We start from the raw sequence: 23,166 nt of genomic DNA on the forward strand, positions 1-23,166 counted from the left end.
TTCTGACCCAAGGAATTTAGATGCCTGAGAATGGCTTATAAACCAGGGTTTAGTAAATGAATCTCATGATCCACATGTTGACCCCAAACTGCCCTTTGTCCAGGAGTTTGAGTGTAAACCTACTACTTGGGCAAATGACTAGTTCAACAAAATATTTGAGCCTGTTGAACAGTTGGTCTCTTAGTTTTCACACTCATAGTTCACTACCAAGTAAGAGGCAGCAGAGTTGCAGAAGTAGTAATAATCTTAGTAAAGTCATTAAAATCTTACAAATCATTTCCAAAAGCAAATGTTTTCACTTTTTTTTTTTTTAAAGTCAGTTCATCTTGACTTGTCCTTTGTCCTGGTTACATCATGGCAGGGATCTCTGAAGACACTGTGTCTAGGGGCTGCCAGTGGCAGTCCATCAGTGCATCGTACAGCTCCTCACTCTGTTCCATGAACTCCTTGTTGGCCTCAGTCACATCCAGCTGTGGCATGGGGTCTGGGGGGAAAAGCAGGGATGGGGTCAGGGCAGACTAAGGCACGACAGCCACAAGGGATCTGGACCCAGTTTCCTACTTCTAGGCCTCCCGGAGGGGCAAGACCACCAGGATGAAAATGATAATGTTCTTAGAGAATATAATACCTGTAATGGGGTTTGTTTTTCCTTTCGTATTTATTAAAAGCTACACCTAGGGGCTGGGGTTGTGGCTCAGAGGTAGAGCGCTCACCTAGCATGCATGGGGCACGGGGTCTGAACCTCAGCACCAAATAAAGTAAAATAAAGACATTGTGTCCAACTATAACTAAAAAATAAACATTAAAAAAAATAAATGCAAATACTTAAAAAGATACACCTATATCTAGTAATCATATGCCCTGGATTTTCTCGTCTGGTCCTCATTTCAAATTTGGGCTTGAAAAATCTGGTCAAAATCACTAATTTTGCCTCAACCCAAAAATAAATATTAAAAATAAATAAGTAGGGCTGGGGATGTGGCTCAAGCGGTAGCGCGTTCGACTGGCATGCGTGCAGCCCGGGTTCGATCCTCAGCACCACATACAAAGATGTTGTGTTCGCCGAGAACTAAAAAATAAATATTAAAAATTCTCTCTCTCTCCTCTCTCACTCTCTCTTTAAAAAAATAAAATAAATAAATAAATAAGTATTAAAATAAATATTTTTTTAAAAAATCACTGAGTTGGCCAGGCGCAGTGGTGCATGCGTGTAATCCCAGTGGCTAGGGAGGCTGAGAGGCAGGAGGATTGCGTGTTCAAAGCCAGCCTCAGCAACAGTCAGTGAGACCCTGTTTCTAAAATAGGGTTGGGGAGGGCTGGGGTTGTGGCTCAGTGGTAGAGCGCCTACCTAGTATGTATGAGGATCAGCACCACATAAAAAATAAATGAAATAAAGGTATTGTGTCCAACTACAACTAAAAAAAGCGGGGGGGGGGGAGGGGGCCTGGAGATGTGGCTCAGTGGTAGAATTCAATCCCCGGTACCCCCCTCAAAACAACAACACTTAGTTGGGCCAAGGGTATAGCTCAGTAGTTAAGTGCTTGTCTCACAATGTGCAAAAGCCTGGGGTCTGATCCCCAGCACCACACACACAATTGCTGTGTCCAAAGTGCCACCTCAAAGAACTGACAAATGTCTGATAAAAGAATTATGGTCTAAGGGCTGGGGCCATAGCTTAGTGGCAGAGTGCTTGCCTTGTATATATGAGGCACTGGGTTCGATCCTCAGCACCACATAAAAATAAACAAAATAATGATATGCTGTCCATCTACAACAACAACAAAAACAAAAAAAAGAATTATGGTCAAGATGCATGCTATAATCCCCATTACTTGGAAAGCTGAGGCAGCAGGATTACAGGTTTGAGGCCAGCCAACCTCAGCAATTTAGGGAGTACCTGCACCCTGCCAAAAAAGGGCTGAGGATGTACCTCAGTGGTAGAGTACCCCTGAGTTTGATTCCCAGTACTGTGGGGGAAAAAAGACTGTCAATAAAGTGAAAAAAATAACCTATGAAATGGGAGAAAATATTTGCAAGTCATACATGTGACAAGAGAATACTATCCAGAATAAGATATAAAGACTCTAACTCTAGTAACTCAACAATAAAGACAAACCAATTAAAAAATGGGCAAAGGCTAAGTAGACATTTTTCCAAAGATAAACAAATGACCAATAAAAGCATATGAAAAGATGATCAACACTATTAGTAATCAGCAAATCAAAACCACTATGATGGGCTGGGGTTGTGGCTCAGTGGTAGAGCACTCGCCTCATAGGTGCGAGGCCCTGGGTTCAATCCTCAGCACCACATAAAAATAAATAAATAAAATCAATGTATTAAAAAAAAAAAAAAAAACCACAATGAGATACCCTGCAAACCCAGGCACTTAGAATGAAAAAAAACAAGTGCCAGGGCTGGGGATGTGGCTCAGCGGTAGCGCACTCGCCTGGCATGATCCTCAGCACCACATACCAACAAAGATGCTGTGTCCGCCGAGAACTAAAAATAAATAAATAAATATTAAATATTCTCTCTCTCTCTCCAAAAAAAAAAAAAAAAAAAAAAAACAAGTGCCAATGAGGATGTGGGGAAATTGGAATGTCAAACATGTTGGAAGGAATATAAAACGTGGCAGGTAAAATGGAAGTTTGGCAAAATAACTGGTTAAACAGTTCACCAAATAATCTACTCCTAGATATGTACCTAAAAGAAATGAAAACTTGGCTGGAGTTGTAGCTCAGTGGTAGAGCACTTGCCTTGCAAGTGTGAGGCACTGGGTTCCATCCTAATACCACATAAAAACAAATAAAGGCATTGAATCCATATACAACTAAAAATAAGTAAATAAATGAAAACTTGTCTTTATTCACACCAAAGCTCATCCATGAATATTTATAATAGCACTACTCATAATAGCCCAAGGTGAAAACAACCCAAATGTCTATCAATTGATGAATGGCTAAACAAAATGCATGGAATATTGTTTGGTCCCCAAAGAAATGAAGTACTTAAAGACTACAATGCAAATGACCCTTGAAAACACTATGCTAAATGAAAGATGCTATTCAAAAGGGATCATATATTACATATATTCTATTTATTTAAAACTCCTAGAAGCTTGGTGTGGTGTGCATACCTCTAATCCCAGCTACTTGCAAGGTTGAGGCAGGAGGATTGTAAATCCAAGGCTAGCCTCAGCATTTTAGGCCCTAACAAATTTAGCAAAATCCTGTCTCAAAAAAAGATAAATAATAAAAAGGGTTGGGATGCGGCTCAGTGGTATAGCACTCCTAGGTTCAACCCCTAGTAACCCCGCCCCAAAGAAAGTCCAGACAAAAAGTATAAGAGTGGTTTTCAGGGGCTGGAAGAGGGGTATACAGAGTGACTGCTAATGGTTGCAGGGTTTCTTTTAGGGATGAGAAAATGTTCTGGAACTAGTAGTAGTGGATGCATAACTTTGTGACTATTTGAAAAACTACCGAATTGTGTGGACATTTTCCAAGGGATCTACACTCACACCTCTGGCTTCACACTTTGCCATTATCATGTATGTGTCTGGCTTTCTCAGAAGAATGTAAATTCCTCCAGAGTAGACTTTACCTTGCATTCCTCAGAATCTAGCTCAAGCACAGGGCGAACCATAAAGCAATCACATGATAACCCTTGACAGAGGAATGAATGAATAAACTCTTTCTTACCTTCCAATGCATCATCTCCAACTTCTTCATATGTCTGTCAAGAGACCAGAGAGGGAAGAGATGAACATGATGAAATCCTAGCCTGTGGGCATGGTGGCTTGTTTTTAATAAGAATTGGGTCACTTTAGCTTTCCCACTTTTTGTGAAGCCTAAGCCCTGTTACTAATCCCATCCTGGAGATTGACCCATTTCTAGAGGAGAAAAGTAACCCAAGAGGGCTGGGGATGTGGCTCAAGTGGTAGTGCGTTCGCCTGGCATGCGTGCGGCCCGGGTTCGATCCTCAGCACCACATACAAAGATGTTGTGTCCGCCAAAAACTAAAAAATAAATATTAAAAAATTCTCTTTCTCTCTCTCTTAAAAAAAAAGAAAAGAAAAGAAAAGTAACCCAAGAGTGGCTGCTTTACCAAATCAGTTACCTGCATGGTGCTCTGGGTGTAGCCATATTGGGGGTAACTGTAGCTGTAGCTGCCTGTGTTCTGGTCATAGCCCCACTGGGCATAGTAGTTCTGGTACTGTTGGTAATACTGGTTATAGCTGTAACTATACATCTGGCTATATTCCACTGGCTTTACACGGCTCCTTAAATGAAGAAATAAAAACAAATATAAGCAGACATTTATGTAACATTTCCTATGTGACCAGAGACTGTTCTAAATGCTTTATGCAGATTAACTCATTTAATCCTCACAATAACCCTGTGTAATTAGTATAACGTTATTCCTACTTTCAGATTAGGAACTGAGTACAGAGATTAAATAATTGGTCCATAGTCTCACAGCTACTAAGAGATTCAAATTCAGGCAGTCTGTCTCCAGAACCCATGTATTTTAAGATAGTTCCTAATGGTTAGGTTTGTCTCTCTTATCAAAGTCAGGACCAATTTTTCTCTCCCTTCTCAAGATCTTGGGAGGTTATTATTATTATTTTTTTTTTCTTCCAGCTACAAAAGTCAGGTAAACATGGCTAGAGAATCTGGATTTAGGATGATCTAAGAAGTATTTCAAACTACAGAGTTTTCTTTTTTTTTTTTAAATTTTAAGACAGGGTCTCATTAGTTGTTTAGGGCCTCATTAAGTTGTTGAGGTTGGCTCTGAGCTGGAGATCCTCTTGCCTCAATCTCCTGAGCCACTGGGATTATAGGTATGTGCCACCACATTTCCCATGAAACACCAAAACAAAACAAACAGTATTCCAGTAGTCTTATCACTATGGTTCATTAGGGTGATCTTGTGTGTGTGTGTGTGTGTGTATGCGTGTGTGTGCTGGGGATCAAATTCAAGGCTTTGCATATGCTAAGCATGAGCTCTACAGTGAGCTACATCCACAGACACTGTGCCATCTATTTAAGTAGTTACTCTGGTTTTGTAATAATCATTGTTCATCTATGGTCACCTAATTTAAGTCTTGCACGGCCCTAAAATAAAGCTGTTAGGGCTGGGGATGTGGCTCAAGCGGTAGCGCGCTCGCCTCGCATGCGTGCAGCCCCGGTTTGATCCTCAGCACCACATACCAACAAAGATGTTGTGTCCGCCGAGAACTAAGGAATAAATATTGAAAGTTCTCTCTCTAAAAAAAAAAAAAAAAAAAAAAAAAAGCTGTTATTTATTATTCCCATTATACAGATGAGGATATCAAATCTCTAAAAAGCTGAGTGATTTCTGAAGGCTATGCTTCGGTCTGGAGCCACATTTAACTCTTTAAGAGTTACACTTCTAATGTTACACCATTACAAACAGCACCTGCTCTGACAAGCTCACAACAACTTGTCTTCTACATCTTGCATTCATCAATCAGGGCTGATGCTCCCAGTGTTGGTTGTAAAGCTTTTTCCTTCTCAGTGCATAGTAGCCATAGTTGCTACTAACCAAAGTCAGAATGCCAAGACCACAAAGAATCTATTGCCTGCAGTGACATATAAACCATATGTGAACAGGCACATCAAAGAGGTCCAGGTTCTTACCAGTGATCCTAGGGTTCTTACCAGTGATCCTAGATGAGAAGAATCACAACAACATAACTCAAGCTCAGTATGTGGCAGTGTTTCCATTCATTGTTCTCTGAAGGGCTCCAGAGTGTCTTTTGCTTTTTTTTTTTTAATTTTAAATTGTATATGGACTCAATACCTTTGTTTTTATGTGGTGCTAGGATCGAGCCCAGTGCCTCACACTTGGGAGGCAAGTTCACTACCACTGAGCTACAACTCCAGCCCCAGAGTGTCTTATAAGTGCCAACAAACAGGAAGGAGACAGAAGCTAACCACATCATGCCACTGGTTGGTTTGTAAGGAGATTCATAAGGGTTCCATATAATGGATGTCCTCATTTGCTGTCTATAGTCAAGCTAGATGGGTAACCAAGCCATAAGCAGAAGCTGAATACTATACAAATAAATCCCTATTATACGAACTACAAATGCTATTCCTTTCGAGTTCAAAGTCTGCTTGGTCAGCAGGACTTAGCCAGAGGTGTCAGGTGGACTCCACCTCTGACTGCTTGAGACCTAGACTGAAGCAATTCCCCTCTAGAGACATGGTTCAATGAAGTATACTGGCAGACTCCTGCTCCCTGCCCAGCATTAGGTTGGACACTCCTGCTATTCATCTCTGATTCCCCTTTCATGATTTCAAGTATATCTGCCACTCTTCTGACTTGTTAAGGAAATTGAAGGTACAGTCTCCCTAGCCTGAATCTGATTTTGTCTTCATCAGACAATTAAGACATTTCTGTTCTGTTTCTTTATATACAGCTGTTATAGTCAAATTCTCAAAAAGAACTCTGGTCACCCTCATTCCCAGGGTTTTAGGGCACCTCCCCTTAGGCAGGTACCAATCACTGACAACAATATCAAACAAGTAACAGAACAGATTAAAACCTCTTTGTTTCCCCTGTTTATAGCTATATCTCCAAAGTCTAGGACTGGACCTATGTAGTTGCAGGGACTCGGTAAATACTGACTGAACAAATGATAAGATATCAAACTGGTATACATCAGAAGAATTCCTGGACAGAATGTACCATGAAAGAATATTCAAAGTCTGGTGTACAGGTGTATGCCTGTAATCCTAGCTACTTGGGAGGCCGGGCAACTTAGTGAGACTCTAAAAAAGGGGGATGTAACTCAGTGGTAAAGCGCTTGTCTACCATGTCCAAGACCCTGGGTTCAATTACCAGTCCTGGGAGGTGAGGGGAAACATATCCTGAAGTTTAATTATTTATTTATATTTGTAGTGATAGGGATGGAACTCAGGGTCCCCTACATGCAGGACAAGCACTCTACCACTGAGCTATATCCCCAACTCTATCCTGCATTTTATTTTAAAACATTATTGTTGGGGCTGGGGATGTGGCTCAAGCGGTAGCGTGCTTGCCCGTCATGCGTGCAGCCCGGGTTTGATCCTCAGCACCACATACAAACAGGGATGTTGTGTCAGCCGAATATAAATATTAAAAATTCTCTCTCTCTCTCTCTTAAAAAAAAAAAAAACTGCTCTATAGGATCATTATAAAGATCAAGCCATTTCCTTCTTTAAAAAAAAAAATTATTGTTGGGGCTGGGATTGTGGCTCAGCAGTAGAACGCTCACCTAGCACAGGTGGGACCGAGGTTTGATTCTCAGCACCACATTAAAAAAAAAAAAAAAAAGGCATTGTGTTGTGTCCATCTACAAAAAAAGATATTATCTCTCTCTCTCTTAAAAAACAAAACAAAACAAACAAACAAACAAACAAAAAAACATTATTGTCTGGGGTTATTCAATATAGAGTGTGCTTAGCAATATGGGGTTCTAGGTTCAATATCCAGCACAGCCCATCACGTAAATATACGAGGATTTTACAACCATATGAAAAAGTGTATGTGCTAAGTAAACTGGAAAACAAACCCAATGAACACTTTTTTTTTTTCACCATTATACCTGCATCGCTCTTATAACTTAAATAATGAAGGGTTGAGCTAGATGTAGTAGCACATACCTGTAATCCCAGCTACTCAGGAGAATAACAAGTTTAAGGTCAGTCTGTGTAATTTAGTGATATCCTTTCTCAAAATAAAAAAATAAAGGGGCTGGGTATGTGGCTCAGTAGTGGGATGCTTACCTAGCATGTATGAGGCCCTGGGTCACAGCACCGCCAAAAAAGGAAAGAAAAAGAAAAACTATGCTATGTAAACTGAGTCTTGTAAAAATCATATAAAGAAGTTTTATAGTAATTTTAAATTTTTTTCTGTGGTACAATATCTTTATTTCGTTTATTTATTTATTTTTATGTGGTGTTGAGCTCAGCCACAACACCATTCTGTAGCCCTCTTTTTTTGGTACTGGGGATTAAATCTGGGGTGCTTAACGACTAGGCCACATTCCCAGCTCTTTTTATTTTGAGGGAGGGTCTTGCTAAGTTTTTCAGGACCTCGCTAAGTTGCTGAGGCTGGCTTTGAACTTGTGATCCTTCTGCCTCAGCCTCCTGAATTGCTGGGATATAGGTGTGTACCCCCGCCTTTATTTTTCATTTTGAGACAGGGTTTCACTAAGTAGCCCAGACTGATCCTGACAGACTTCTGATCTTCCTGTCTGAGGTTCCCGGGTCACTGGTATTACAGGAATGCACTACTACACCTGGCTGAAATTATAGTAATTTTGGAGTAATGTAATTATGAGGAAATTTTTCTCTTTTAAAAATTTTGCTAGCTGGTTTGGTGGCACATGCCTTTAATTCCAGCTATTTGGGAGGCCAAGATAGGAAGACCATAAGAAACTTAGTAAGACCCTGCCACAAAAAATAAAACCAAAAAACAAACAAACAAACAAAAAAAAACAAGTGGGGGGGATTAGGGATGTAATTACATAGAGTACACTGGGGAAATCACTCAGGTTGGGGCGGGGGCTGGGGCTGTAGCTCAGTGGTAGAACGCCTGCCTGGCACATGTGAGGCCCTGGGTTTGATCCTCAGCACCACATTAAAATAGAGAGAGAATTTTTTTTTTTTAAATATTTATTTCTTTTTAGTTCTCGGCGGACACATCTTTGTTGGTATGTGGTGCTGAGGATCGAACCCGGGCCGCACGCACACCAGGCGAGCGTGCTACCGCTTGAGCCACATCCCCAGCCCACCACATTAAAATAAATAAATAAAGATACTGTGTCCATCTACAACTAAAAAAAAAAAAAAAAAAGAAATCACTCAGGTTGTTCTTCATTTAATGTATTATTATTTTTTGGGGAGGTCGAGGTACCAGGGATTGAATCCAGAGGTGCTTTTCTACTGAGCCACATTCCCCAGCCCCTTTTAAAAAAATATTTTACTTAGAGACAGGGTCTCATTGAGTAGCTTAAGGCCTCGCTGAGTTGCTGAGGCTGCCTTTGAACTTGCGATCCTCCTGTGTCAGCCTTTCAAACAAATGGGATTACAGGCATGTGCCACCATACCTGGTATCATTCAATGTATTAAACATAGTTAAAACACAAAGAATTCCCAAATCACTTTATTTATTTATTTATTTATTTTAAAGAGAGAGTGAGAGAGAGAGAGGGGGACAGAGAGAGAGAGAGAGAGAGAATTTTAACATTTATTTATTTTTTCTTAGTTCCCGGCAGACACAACATCTTCGTTTGTATGTGGTGCTGAGGATCGAACACGGGCTGCATGCATTCGAGGCGAGCGCGCTACCGCTTGAGCCACATCCCCAGCCCCCCAAATCACTTTAAAAAAACAGTTATTCCCAGCAGTTTGGGAGACTGAGGCAAAAGAATCTCAAGTTAGTTAAAGCCAGCCTCAGGGGCTGGGGTTGTGGCTCAGAGGTAGAGTGCTCACCTAGCATGTGCGGGGCCCTGGGTTGGATCCTCAGCACAACATAAAAATAAATAAATAAAATAAAGATATTGTGTCCAACTACAATTGAAAAATAAATATTTTTAAAAATAAATAAATAAAGCCAGCCTCAGCAGCTTAGCAAGGCCTTAGGAAACTCAGTTCAATCCCTACCAAAAAAAAAAAAAATAAAATAATAATAACACACAGTTATTGTAGGACGTTTAGCAGCAATCCTAGCTGCTACACACTAGATGCCATTCTAATTGAGGTAACCAAAGTATCTGTATATGTTGCCAATATCCCTTTAGGGGTAAAACTGCCCCCAGTTGAGAATTGTTACCTTGGTTAAATAGTGAAAGATGCTACTCAGAGAAAGGCTGTCTTACATCTGCTCAAGAAATCTCCTTGAGCTGGGCAGTGGTGCAAGCCTGTAATCCCAATCTCTCGAGAGGCTGAGGCAGGAGGATCACGAGTTCCAAGCAAATCTCAGCAAAAAGCAAGGCACTAAACAACTCAGTGAGAGACCCTGTCTCTAAATAAAATACACAATAGGGCTGGGAATGTGGCTCAGTGACTGAGTGTCCCTGAGTTCAATCCCTAGTACCAACAAACAAACAAAAAAACTTCTGGGACTTGTTAGGAAAGGATTTTCTACCTAGAAAAGGCAGAAAAGGTTTTCTACCTACCATGACAAATCTAATAGTGACATATATAATATTCTATAAGGGGTTTAGAATCCATTCTTAGCCATATCCACAGCAAGGGACTTTCATAGGAGGTTTGAAGGTTTCATTAACATAAATATAGCTCACACTGGAAGCAACTTTTTTCCTTCTGCTCAATTCTTATAAATTCTCAATAGCAACACCACTGAGCGAAGAAAAGGAACATTGGACAAGTATAGCCAGCTTTTACAGTATTGCTACCAGAAACATCTGAATATATCTGCCTCCCCCAGTTATACCTGTCTTCAACCTCTGAAGGGTTGAGGTTATAGTAGTTCATCTCTAATACCCAGCACCCACCTGCCCAAAGGCAGATGTTTGGTAATCATGACTTGAAGTCAGCCTTCTTGCAGCCTCCCGTCCAAGTGGGAGTCCCATACCTGGCGGTCAGCAAACAGATAAGGAATGTGGGTGGGATGAGTCTAAGGCCCTCCGCCCTCCCTACCGAACTCACGCTTTAGGGATTGCCACACTCAGCCGAACAGGTTTAGACCCCAGTCCTACTGCTCCCTGGCACTCCGTCAGGGCTCGTTTCTGTTCCAGTTCATCTGTGAATTTCACAAAACCATAACCCCTGCAGGGGGGAAAAAAAAACCCAATACACTCTTAGGTCACAAATGTGATGAAGTTTTAAGAATGGAGGCATAGAAAAGAAGAGTTAGAGGGAAGAGTTAGAGGCAGGCAGGATTGAGGAAAAGAAAAGAGGGTAAGAAGGAAGAAAGAATCCATCAATCTGGGAAAGGACAAGTCCCAGTAGTGGAGGTATCCACAGAATAGTGCCAGATTCAAGCACTGGACAACCTTGAAATCTGCAGGAATTCCTACTTTCAGTTGACCATTCTTAATACCTTCACCTGTGGGACTCCTTCCCAGTTAAGAGCATCCTTCCTAATCTACTGGAAAATAATAAATTATTATCACTATAATTATAGTAGTAGCAGTAATAATAACAGTTGAAGAAGTCCACTCCACAAATATTTCCAGAGTCTTTGTATGTTTGGTATTGTGTGGATGCAGCAGTCACAGAGACTTGGTTTCGCTCTCCTGAGCTCATGTTCTTGTTGGGGAATGAACTAGGGATAGGTAACATTTATTGATCACTAATTATTTCCCAGGCACTGTACTGAGTATTTTCCCTAAGTAATCTCATCAAACTGTCCAACAATCACATAAGATAGTATCCACCATTTTACTGAAGAGGTAGCCAAAGTTATACATAGTAGAAGCATAAATCAAATCCACATGTGTCGGACTTCCAAAGCCTGTGCTTGTAAGTACTGTGCTAATCAACAATAAGCCTGTTTGGGCTGGGGTGTGCCTCAGTGGTAGAGTGCTTGCCTCATATATGCAGCACTGCCATTTAAAAAACAAACAAACAAACAAACAAAACAAACCTTTCTTAAAGTTTTTCCCTTTCTATTCATTTTTTACATTTTAAAATTAATTAATTATTTTTGGGGGGGTTACTAGAGATTTAACCCTGGGGTGCTTTACCACTGAATCACACCCCCAGCCCTTTTTATTTTTTATTTAGAAACAGATTTGCTGAGTTGCTTAGGGCCTCTCTCAGTTGCTAAGGCTGGCTTTTAACTTGTGATCCTCCTGCCTCAGTCTCCTTCGTTGCCAGGATTACAGGCATGTACCACTGCACCTGGCTGTTTTTCACTTTCTGAAGTGACAACTTCTAACTACACTGAAAGGCTCAGTAAAAATAATAAATACAACAGCAAACAACCATAGAGCATTTCCTATATGACTTACTTATATCCTTTATTAGTTATCCTTATAACAGTTCTATAAGAGATACTATTAGCCCCACTTTACAGACAAGAAAATACGGGCAGAGGCTTGCTTTTTACTTCATAGTCCCTCGCCAGTATTGGAGCTAGGATTCAAACCAATTTGGCTCCAGAGCCTCTGCTCTGAAGCAACATGCTAACACTTGCCCCAGAGGAGAATTTCAAAACAGAATCAGTTACAGATAAAGCCTTACTTAGACACGCCTGTCTGGTCCAAAACCACCTTGCCTCCCCGACAGGAGGGGTATACTTTGACGAAGAATTCATACAGCATGCCATCATCCACATCTGGGGTTAGGTCCCCCACAAAGAGGGAGTACTCAGGGCTGAGGAGAGAACAAGAATCAGTGATAAAGAGTAAAAGCCCTGCTTTGCAGAGCTCTTTTGGGACTTCCTGATAAACTTCTTCAGAGCCTCTTAGGAAACACATCTGATGGGTGGACTTAACAATGTCCCCACCCACCTTTCCCAGGACTGGGGAACAAACCCAGGGTCTCATGCATTCTAGGCTTACCCAGGTTCTAATCTTTTTCATTACAGTTCTGGCAGAAGAATTAGGGAAACAGCCCCCTGCCTTGAATTCCTCTATTACTACACAGGCCTGTCTACTTTCAAGTTTTCAAGTATATATACAGGGCTGGGGATGTGGCTCAAGCGGTAGTGCGCTCGCCTGGCAAGCGTGCGGCCCGGGTTCGAGCCTCAGCACCACATACCAACAAAGATGTTGTGTCCGCCAAGAACTAAAAAAAAATAAATAAATAAATATTAAAAATTCTCTCTCTAAAAAAAAAAAATTAAAAAAAAAAAGTATATATACATATAGATGGAGGAACAGGTCAGAGGTACATCTCTGAAAAACTCAAAAGAGAAATTTTTTTGAAAGAAACTGGACATTCTGTGTGCATTCAACATTTTAAAATCAAATGTTAAGGAATAGAAGCCAGGGGGTAGTGGTACATACTTGTAATCCAAGCTACTGTGGGGGTGGGGATTGAGGGTCACTCTATGGTGCACACCTGTAATCCCAATGGCTTGGGAAGCTGAGGTAGGAGGATCACAAGTTCAAAGACAGCCTCAGCAAAAGTGAGGTGCTAAACAACTTGGTGAGACCCTGTCTCTAAATAAAATACAAAAATAGGGCTGGGGATGTGGCTCAGTGGTTGAGTGCCCCTGAGTTCAATTCCCGGTACCCACACCCCCATAAAAAAAGTACAAAGAAAATAAAGTCACCAATAACCCAGCCATTCAAAGGCAATCACTATGAATGCTCTGATACATACTTTTCTTTTTTTCTATGGCTTCTCTTTTTTTGTACTGGGAATTAAACCCAAGGGTGCTTTACTACTGAGCTATATCCCCAGTACTCTTTTTTTTTTTTTTCCTCCTGCGTATTGGTGATTGAACCCAAGGGTGCTTAACCACTGAGCCATATCCCCATTCTTTTTATTTTGACACAGGGTCTAGGCTAAGTTGCTGGGACTGCCTTTGAACTTGTGATCCTCCTTTGTGAGATTACAGGAATTTGCAACTGTGACTGTCTCCAGCCCATTTTATTTTGAGATAGGGCCTTGCTAAATTGCTTCAGGGATCATAAATTGCTGAGGCTGGCCTCAAACTTGCAATTTTCCTGCTTCAGCCTCCTGAGTTGCTGGGTTTATAGTCACATACCACCACACCGAGCCTATCCTGTTTTGTTTCTACCCCATTTAGTTTTGACATATCACCAACAACTAAGGGCAATGATATGCACTTATATCCCAAGGAACTCAGAAAGCTGAGACAGGAGATTACATGAGCCCAGAAGTTTGAGGCCAGCCTGGAAAACATGATGAGACTCTATCTCTAAAAACAAAACAAAACAAAAATTACCAAAAACTGTGCTGGTCACAGTGGTGCACACCGATAATCCCAGTGGCTCGGGAGGCTAAGGAAGGAGGATTGTGAGTTCAAAGCCAGCCTCAGCAATGGCAAGGTGCTTAGCAACTCAGTAGACCCTGTCTCTAAATAAAATACAAAACAGGGCTGGGATATGGCTCAGTGGTCAAGTGCCCCTGGTTCAATCCCCAGTACCAAGAAAACAACAACAACAACATCAACAACAACAAAACTGCACGTACTGACAACCTCTTGATAAAATCAATATTCTGCAACATGACTTTGTTTGTTTTGGTAATGGGGATTGAACCCAGGGGCATTTAATCACTTAGCCCCATCCCTAGCCCCTTTTAATATACATACATATACATAATATACATATACGTATGTATATATAAATACCTTATTTATTTTTATGTGGTGCTGAGGATTGAACCCAGTGCCTCACATGTGCTAGGCAAGTGCTCTACCACTGAACTACAACCCCAGCCCCTTTTAATTTTTTTTTTTTTTTTGAGAATTTTAACATTTATTTTTTTAGTTTTTTTAGTTTTCAGCGGACACAACATCTATGTGGTGCTGAGGATCGAACCTGGGCTGCACGCATGCCAGGCAAGTGTGCTACTTGAGCCACATCCCCAGCCCCTCTTTTAATATTTTATTTAGGGACAAGGCCTTTCTAAGTTGCTGAGGCTGGCTTTGAACCTGTGATCCTCCTGCCTCAGTCTCCCAAACTGCTTAGGCATGCACCATTGTACCCAGTGCAATGAACACTTTCAAGGCTACTCTTTGCACACATTCTTGGATAAACTGTGAAAAGCAGGAATACAGGGTCAATGGGTGCAAAGCTTTTTAAAGCTTTTAATACATTGTTCTAAAACTTTAAAATAGCAACCTGAAATGCCAATCAATTTATGTTGCTATCACAGGTGGATTCTTACTGAATAAACCTCAATAATGTGGATAGTAACAAAGTAGAAGACTGGGGAGGGACCAGATACAGAAAAACCCCCTGCCTCCCGGATTAAACCCAGGGCCTTCAGCATGTTAGGCAAGTGTTCTACCACTGCAGGGAAAAGACATGGCTGTGACAAGATGCACCCTAGGAAGGTCCACCAATGGGAAGTGGAAGTGTGTCTTCCCTCAGGAGCGGGCAAAGTGCAGGCAGCCAAATTTGGTTCCCCATCCTCCTTCTGGCAATCATTGGCACATTGCCACATCTCACCCCTGTGGTAGGCCTTGAAGCTACATTGGGATTGCTCTGTACTTACCTATTATCTGGTTGTTTCCCATAAGTGGCATAGTTCAGTTTAAAACGTTTTGCCTAGAAATTTAAAAACAAGCAAACTAAAACAAAAGAAAGGTGTTTCAACAGTCAAACAATATTTGAAAAAAACTTAAATAAATTACCTTGGCCAAAACATCTCCCCCTCTCTAAGCCTCAGCCTTTTCTCCTGTATAAAATGAGGGGGTTGCACGGATGACCGTTAAGGGCACTGCCAGCTCCATGGTTCTATGAGCCCAGGTGTGGCAGCTGGTGCAGCAGCTGTAAGCTAAGTAACTGTGGGAAGAGCAGAATGCAACTCTCTTGAAATGGGTTCCTGCTGCTGCCAGCCTGTTCTAGTTTCTCAGTCAGGCAAAAGACCTAGAGTTTCAAGTCTTCTGTCATAGGAGGCAGTGATGCAGAGTGGAAAGGGCAAAGGTTTTGGAAGCAACCAATCTTCAGTCTGAATCCTGGCTCTGCACTCACTACCTGTGTTGCCCTGGGTATGTTATTTACTTCCCTGAGCTTCAGTTTCCTCTTATGTCAAAGATAACAATGCCTGCTACACAGGGTTGTTATGGGATTAAATAAAATGAGGTAAGTATACAGTAGGGCTTCAATAGATGGTGGTAATTAAAGACAATGAAAATGGCAACATTATCATTATCTAAATGTCCTTACAGGTGTCGCTCCTGGAAGGGGTTTCCCATTAATTTTATGCAAACACTTCTCAGCTGTGGCCAAATCTGCAAATTCTACAAAGCAGTAGCCAGCTGGGATCCTGGAAAGAAAGCAGAGAGAGAGAATGGTTAACCCATCTTATTACACTGTCCAGAAGTGGAACACTTGTAAAAACTAAAATATTAGGGGCTGGAATATAGCTCAGTTGGTACAGTGCTTGCCTTGCATGCATAAGGCCCTGAGTTCAATCCCCAGCACCACCAAAAAACAAAACAAAACAAAAACACCTTATTTTTTATATATATTACATAAATAGTTGTTTAATAATCAGAATATAATGATTAACAATATAATAACACATAATAATCTCTATATTATGAATTCTGACATATTTTAATGCATGTTGGTCAATTTCATTGAAATAGTCACAGAATTGAAAACTTCGGACTTAATGGGTTCAAGATATCCATGAGTCTTAGCCTGAAGGAAAAGAGAAATGATTTTCTAATCAGAACTCAAGTTTTTTTTTTTTTTAAAGAGAGAGAGAGAGAGAGAGAGAGAGAGAGAGAGAGAGAGAGAGAGAGAGAGAGAATTATTTATTTTTTAGTTTTCGGCAGACCCAACAACTTTATTTATTTATTTATTTTTTTGTATGTGGTGCTGAGGATCGAACCCAGGCTGCACGCATGCCAGGCGAGCATGCTACACTTGAGCCACATCTCCAGCCCTCAAGTTTTTTGTTTGTTTTTTTTTCTGGGTATCGGGGATTAAATTCAGGGGCACTCAACCACTGAGCCACATCTCCAGCCCTATTTTGTATTTAATTTAGAGATAGGGTCTCACTGTGTTGCCTACAGCCTCACTTTTTACTGAAGCTGGTTTTGAAATCGAGATCCTCCTGCTTCAGCCTCCTCAGCTGCTAGGATTATAGACATGCACCACTGCGCCTGGCAGAACCCACAGTTTCTGTTGTTCGCAATATTCCAGTTAGGAAATAACTTACAAACCTAAATATAAGGACTGCTAATTTGGAGAGTCCCAGACTCACTGGGTAAAGATTTATTTATATACTATATCATTGGTAAAGTACTCTTGCCAAAAATATTTAATGCAATTCAATCAAGCTTTAGATTTAACATCTAGTTTGCAAAAAATATTAGAGATAGAACTGGTAAATTACTACATAAGTAAATGAATCAAAAATGTAGAACATGATATGAGAAAACTACCCTTACTTCTTTAGCAACTGTGAGGCGCTTAGCAACTTAGTGAGACCCTGACTTTAAATAAAAAATAGGGCTGGGGATGTAGGTTGAGTGTCTCTGAATTCAATTCCCAGTACTTAAACAACAAAATAAGTAATGTTAAAGGGCCAGATGCAGTGGTACATGCCTGCAATCCCAGTGACTAGTAGTTCTCAGGAAGGAGAATCAGAAGTTCAAGGCCAGCCTCAGCAATTTAGCTAGATCCTGTCTTGGAATATAGAATAAAAAGTGCTGGGGATGTAGCTCAATGGTAAAGTGTCACAAAACAGAACAAAAACACGAAAAAAAAAAACAGTAAAATTAAAGAGTGTTTGGCCAGGCACAGTGGTGTATACCTGTAATCCCACTGGCTCAGGAGCCTGAAGCAGGAGGATGGAGAGTTCAAAGCCAGTCTCAGCAATTTTGTGAGGCCCTAAGCAACTCAGGGAGACCCTATCTCTAAATAAAAAATTAAAAAGAGTTGGGGCTAGGGCTCAGTGGAAGAGTGCTTGTCTCACATGTTTGAGTCACTGGGTTCGATTCTCAGCACAGCATATAAATAAATGAATAAAAGGTCCAGGGCTGGGTTTGTGGCTCAGTAGAGTGCTTGCCTAGCATGTGCAAGGCTCTGGGTTGGATTCTCAGCACCACATAAAAGTAAATAAATAAAGGGCTGGGGATGTGGCTCAAGCGGTAGCACGCTCGACTGGCATGCGTGCGGCCCGGGTTCGATCCTCAGCACCACATACAAACAAAGATGTTGTGTCCACCCAAAACTAAAAAATAAATATTAAAAAATTCTCTCTTTCTCTCTCTCTTAAAAAAAAGTAAATAAATAAAATAAAGGTATTGTGTCCAACTACAACTAAAAAAATATTAAAAAAAGAATAATTAAAAATAAATAAATAAAAAGGTCCATCATGGAGCAGGGTGCAGAGGCGCATGCCTGTAATCCCAGCGGCTCAGAAGCTGAGGCAGGAGGATGGGGAGTTCAAAGTCAGCCTCAGCAACTTCGAGGCCCTAAGCAACTCAGTAAGACCCTGTTTCTAAATAAAATACAAACTAGGGCTGGGGATGGGGCTTAGTGGTCAAGTGCCCCTAAATTCAATCCTGGTACCCCTAAAAAATGTCGATCACCAACTGAAAAAAAATAGTAAAAAAATTAAACAAAATTTAAAAATGAGTCATGTATAACTAACTAGAACAAATTTAAAAAATTAAATAGGGGCTGGGGATGTGGCTCAAGCGGTAGCGCGCTCGCCTGGCATGCGTGCGGCCAGGGTTCGATCCTCAGCACCACATACCAACAAAGATGTTGTGTCCACCGAGAACTAAAAAATAAATATTAAAAATTCTCTCTCTCTCTCTCTCTCTCTCCTCTCTCACTCTCTCTTTAAAAAAAAAAAAATTAAATTAAAAAAATGAAAAACAGCTGGAGATGTGGCTCAGGAATGGTTAAGTGCCCATGGATTTAATCCCTGGCACAAAAAAGAAAGAGTGCGGGCTGGGGATGTGGCTCAAGCGGTAGCGCGCTCGCCAGGCATGCGTGCGGCCTGGGTTCGATCCTCAGCACCACATACAAACAAAGATGTTGTGTCCGCCGAGAACTAAAAAATAAATATTGAAAATTATTAAAAAAAAAAAAAAAAGAAAGAAAGAGTGCTTGCCTGGCTGGCACGGTGATGTATCCTGTAATTTCAGCAGCTCGGGGAGACTGAGATAGGAGGATTGAGAGTTCAAAGCCAGCCTCAGCAACAGCAAAACGCTAAGCAATTCAGTGAGACCCTATCTCTAAGAAAATACAAAAATTGGGCTGGGGATGTGGTTCAGTGGTTGAGTGCCCCTGAATTCAATTCCTGGTACCCACACCCCCCAAAAAAAAAGTACAAAGAAAATAAAATCACCAATAACCCAGCCATTCAAAGGCAATCACTATGAATGCTCTGATACATACTTTTCTTTTTTCATGGATACCTGGGCTATTTTCAGTTTTTGGCTGTTGTCACATAGCTCCTCTGAACATTCTTTTTCAAGGTCTTTTTTTGGGGAGTGGGTTGAACTCAGGGGAACTCCACCACTGAGCCATATGCCTAGCTCTATTTTGTATTTTATTTAGAGACAGGGTCTCGATGAGTTGTTTAGCACATTGCTGAGGCTGGCTTTGAACTCTAGATCCTCCTGCCTCAGACTCCCAAGCTGCTGGGATTACAGGTGTGCACCACTACACCCAGCTCAAGGTCTTTTTTTTTTTTTTTTAATTGTTGGTAGACTTTTATTTTATTTATTTATATGTGGTGCTGAGAAACAAACCCAGTGCCTCACATATTCCAGGCAAGTAAACTACTGCTGAGTCCCAGCCTAGCCCCAAGGTCTATTTTTTTGTAATAAAAATATACATGTCATCCTTTCTCTTGGGGAAATAAGTAGGCCAGGACTTGCCAGGTCTTAGGGGAAGATCTCTCTCTCTCTCTTTTTTTTTTTTGCACTAAGGATTTAACAATTTAACCCAGGGGCACTTAACCACTGAGCCACATCCCCAGCCCTTTAAATTTTCATCTTAGAGTCTCACTATGTTGCTGAGGGCCTTGTTAAATTGCTACGGCTGGCCTTGAACTTCCCCTCTGCCTTTGAATTCTTTGATTTAAGGCCTGTGCTACTGCAGCAGCACTATGCTTTATTGCATAGTTTTTACTTGGGTGTTACATTTTTACCTTATTTTTTTCTGGTCTTCATTTTTAAAATTTACATTTATTTATTATACAGTATTTTTCTAAGCCATTTCAAAGCCTTTGTCAAGTGAGGCAGGATATAAATAAAATGTGTCCACAGGTACCATCATAAGTAACAGTTTAGCAATTACTGGTAAGAAAAGATAGTTTCAAATCTTATGGCAAACAAAGGCTAAAATGTGAGGATCTATGAAATTTTTTTAAAAAGCAGAAAGTGTTAAAAAATGAACTTTCATACCAGTAGCTGATTATCTGGGATTTTCTGTTTATAAAATCAGGAACAGAAATGTTCAGGCCAGCATGATCTCCCAGTCAGAAAATGTGTCCTTGGGTAATGTTTTTGCTTTGTGGTACTGGGGATCGAACCCAGGAACTTTCTACCTCTGAGGTATATCCCCAATCCTTTTATTTTGAGACAGGGTCTTGCTGAATTGCAGAATTGAATTTCTGATCCTCCTGCCTCAGCCTCCCCAGTTACTGGGATCATAGGCATGTGCCACTGTAGCTTGTGGTAATAAATTTTTTTGGTTTCCTTTTTGGCCGTGCTGGAGAATGAACTCAGGGCCTTGTGCATAGGAGGCAGGCATTCTATCAACTGAACTATAGCCCCAGCCCTATAGTAATATCTCTATAAATAAATATATATATATATGTGTGTGTGTGTGTGTGTGTGTGTGTGTGTGTGTATGTATATATACATGGGTGCTAAGTTGCTGAAGCTGGGTTTGAACTTGTGAACCTCTTGCTTCAGCCTCTAAAGTCACTGGGATTACTGTGCCTGGCTAAATGTATATTTTTAATGACTAGCATAAGAATTAAGAGACAACTGGTAAGGTGGCACATGCTTGTGATCCTAGGTATTCAGGAGGCTGTAGCAGGAAGATTGCAAGTTCAAGGCCAATCTCTTCAATTTAGCAAGATCCTGTATCAAAATATAATAAAAAAGAGCTGGGGATGTATCTCAGTGCTTGCCTAGCATGTATGAAACCCCGAGTTCAATTCTCAGTATAATAAAAACAACAAAAAGAGAGAGAGTAAAAGAAAAAAGGGGGAAAAAAAGAGTTAAGGGACACTCAAGAGAAAATTTTGAGGACAGACTTGTATTTGAGCCCTAGTTTGTCATTTAATAGCTGCATTAGGGGCTCGGAGTGTAGCTCAGCGGTAGAGAGCTTGCCTAACGTACCAGAGGCCCTGGGTTCCACTCCCAGTACTACATGCACAAATAAAAAAAGCTATGTCACTTTAACACAATTATTGATCTTCTTTTATAAAAGTACTCAGCTCAGAGGTATTTGTGATTTTAAACAGATAATGAATGAAAATCTTTATTATGTAGCAAGTCATAATCCATCCATACTTACTAGCTTATACCATAAGCCAGACATTGTTCTAAATGCAAAATATCAATTAACTAATTTAGTCCTCACCTATGAGGTAAATTCTAATATTACTCTCATATTTCACACTCAATTTCATTACCTTGTGAATGAGACAAGGTAAACAAATACTTATTCAAGGTCACATGGCAGAAATAGTTTTCAAACCCAGTCTGGCTTCAGCATCCTGTTCTTAAACAATATGCTATACTTCCACTCAATATGCCCCCAAATGTTAGTTTTTATAACATTGTAAACTACTATCAGAGGTGGTGATGAGCCCTTTCTGTGATGTCTACATTCCCCTGAATGACAGTTGCAGAACTAGGAAGATGAAGAGAGAAGTACCCAGTAAGGCGGTTTCGGATAATTTTGACGCTCATCACGGTCTCCCCCATGGTGGCAAAGGCTCTAGAAATGAAGTTCTCATCCATGTAGGGTTCCAGCTACATAAAAACAAGAGCGACGCTGCTCAGGCCCGCGTCCAGCTGCCCATCCCGGGGCACAGGGCCCCTACCTGCAAGCCGCAGGCTGATGCAGGGCACGGGGCCCTCCTCTGCAGACGTATGTCTCAACTCCTGACTCCCAAACCTGCCCGAGGAGTCAGGAGCCCCATCACTGCAGGCCTAGAACCAAGCTTCAACCCTTGGGTCCCGCCCCTTCTGTTCCCCCAAAGAACCTCCCTTTCCCTTCCAGGTACCCAGGAGGGGCCCCAGGACCACCCCCCCTCCCCCCGGACTTAGACGCTTCACTCTGACGCTGGGACCCGGTTCTGTGTCACCAAAGGGAACCCTCCTCCCGTTCACTTCCACCATGTCGGGATCCGAGGTCCCCTCCCCCTATATCCTCCTCCCTCGGGACACCGAGATTCCTCCTTCTCGGAGCCGGGGCGGCCGTCCTCACTCACGTCTCCCATCCACAGGCTGGCCGCCATCCCGCACCCGGGCGGGCACCTCGCGGGCCTCCGGGGCGCGCGCGGGCGCCAATCCGCGCCTCGGGGACCGCCCGGGAGCTCGCGCCTGCTGCGCCTTTTGCGCACGCGCCACAGCTCCGGCTCGACTCGCTATTCCGTTCCGGGTTTTCCTCGCGACCCCGGCGGAGGCCGAGCTTCCGGACCGCAGCGGGCGAAGCTCTGGCCAGAGACCTGAGGAGACTGGTGGCTAACTGGCGGCGCTGCCAGCGAGCGGTGCGAATTTGTTTTCGGTTTTGAGTAGTTAAAAAAACAAAAACAAACAAGACCACACACCTGTATGAGTGCATATATAATTTAAAAACTGACCTGTGCTTGTTGTAAAATATTGCAAATATAAGCGTTTGAAAGAGTGAAAGAACCCTCTATGGGAGCCAGTTTTCATTAAATTTGGTTCCAAGAAGTGTGATCCTACACAAGCCGCTGCTGGGCTCCAGCTATATCCTCCCTCCAGGGTTCCTAGTCCTTGAAACGTGAGTTTCTGGTTGAAGCTCGACTAGGATTCTTCAGTCACACCCGAATTAGAGACTGATTGAATTGTCCTTTCAACAAGTCTCTAAGTCTTGTCCCTCTGCTTTCTTTCTTTTTTTTTTCTAAGTTTTACTTTTTATTTATTTATATTTTTTAATATTTATTTTTTAGTTTTCGGCGGACACAACATCTTTGTTGGTATGTGGTGCTGAGGATCCAATCCGGGCCGCACACATGCCAGGCGAGCGCGCTACCGCTTGAGCCACATCCCCAGCCCCTAAATTTTACTTTTTAGTTTAGCTGGACGCAATACCTTGATTTTATTATTTTTATGTGGTGCTGAGGATCGAACCCAGGGCCTTGCACGTTCTTGGAGAACGCTCTACTACTGAGACACAACCCCAGCCGTGTCCTGCTTTCTTGAGGCCCACCATCCTACTCTAAAACGCCAGCGACTAATTCCTCCCAGAACAGTGACCTGCTTGGAGAAAGCCCTCAGTAAACATGGTTTAGACTACCAGATAAT

The 23,166-nt window shown here is 41.7% G+C and overlaps 1 protein-coding gene and 1 long non-coding RNA gene across 4 annotated transcripts in view; one reads left to right on the plus strand and one right to left on the minus strand.

The window, feature by feature from the left end:
* The window catches only part of LOC308657003, a 195,316-nt gene that overhangs the window by 4,106 nt on the left and 168,044 nt on the right, over positions 1-23,166 (plus strand). The gene's annotated exons all lie outside the window — the stretch shown is intronic.
* On the minus strand, positions 232-22,258 carry TRNAU1AP (tRNA selenocysteine 1 associated protein 1). Of its 2 annotated transcripts, XM_081308439.1 has the most exons (9): positions 22,107-22,258; positions 21,548-21,645; positions 15,851-15,950; positions 15,177-15,229; positions 12,225-12,356; positions 10,686-10,805; positions 4,120-4,282; positions 3,702-3,735; positions 232-484 (listed from the first exon to the last, which is right to left on the minus strand). In XM_081308439.1, the coding sequence occupies exons 1-9, from the start codon at positions 22,131-22,133 to the stop codon at positions 348-350; spliced, it is 864 nt and encodes a 287-aa protein (XP_081164565.1). In that variant the 5' UTR covers positions 22,134-22,258; the 3' UTR covers positions 232-347. The 2 variants fall into 2 exon arrangements, with proteins under 2 accessions (XP_081164565.1, XP_081164566.1); XM_081308440.1 differs by lacking the exon at positions 10,686-10,805.

Source organism: Spermophilus citellus (assembly GCF_964194105.1).
Source record: "Spermophilus citellus genome assembly, chromosome: 9".
Lineage (NCBI taxonomy): Eukaryota > Metazoa > Chordata > Mammalia > Rodentia > Sciuridae > Spermophilus > Spermophilus citellus.

Coding starts and splice junctions, on each gene's coding strand:
- TRNAU1AP (XM_081308439.1), bottom strand. CDS start 22,133: ATGGCGGCCAGCCTGTGGATGGGAGAC. Junction 21,646..22,106: donor CCAGCCTGTGGATGGGAGAC/GTGAGTGAGGAC, acceptor GTTTTTATGTAG/CTGGAACCCTACATGGATGA. Junction 15,230..15,850: donor CCCTTCCAGGAGCGACACCT/GTAAGGACATTT, acceptor TTAAATTTCTAG/GCAAAACGTTTTAAACTGAA.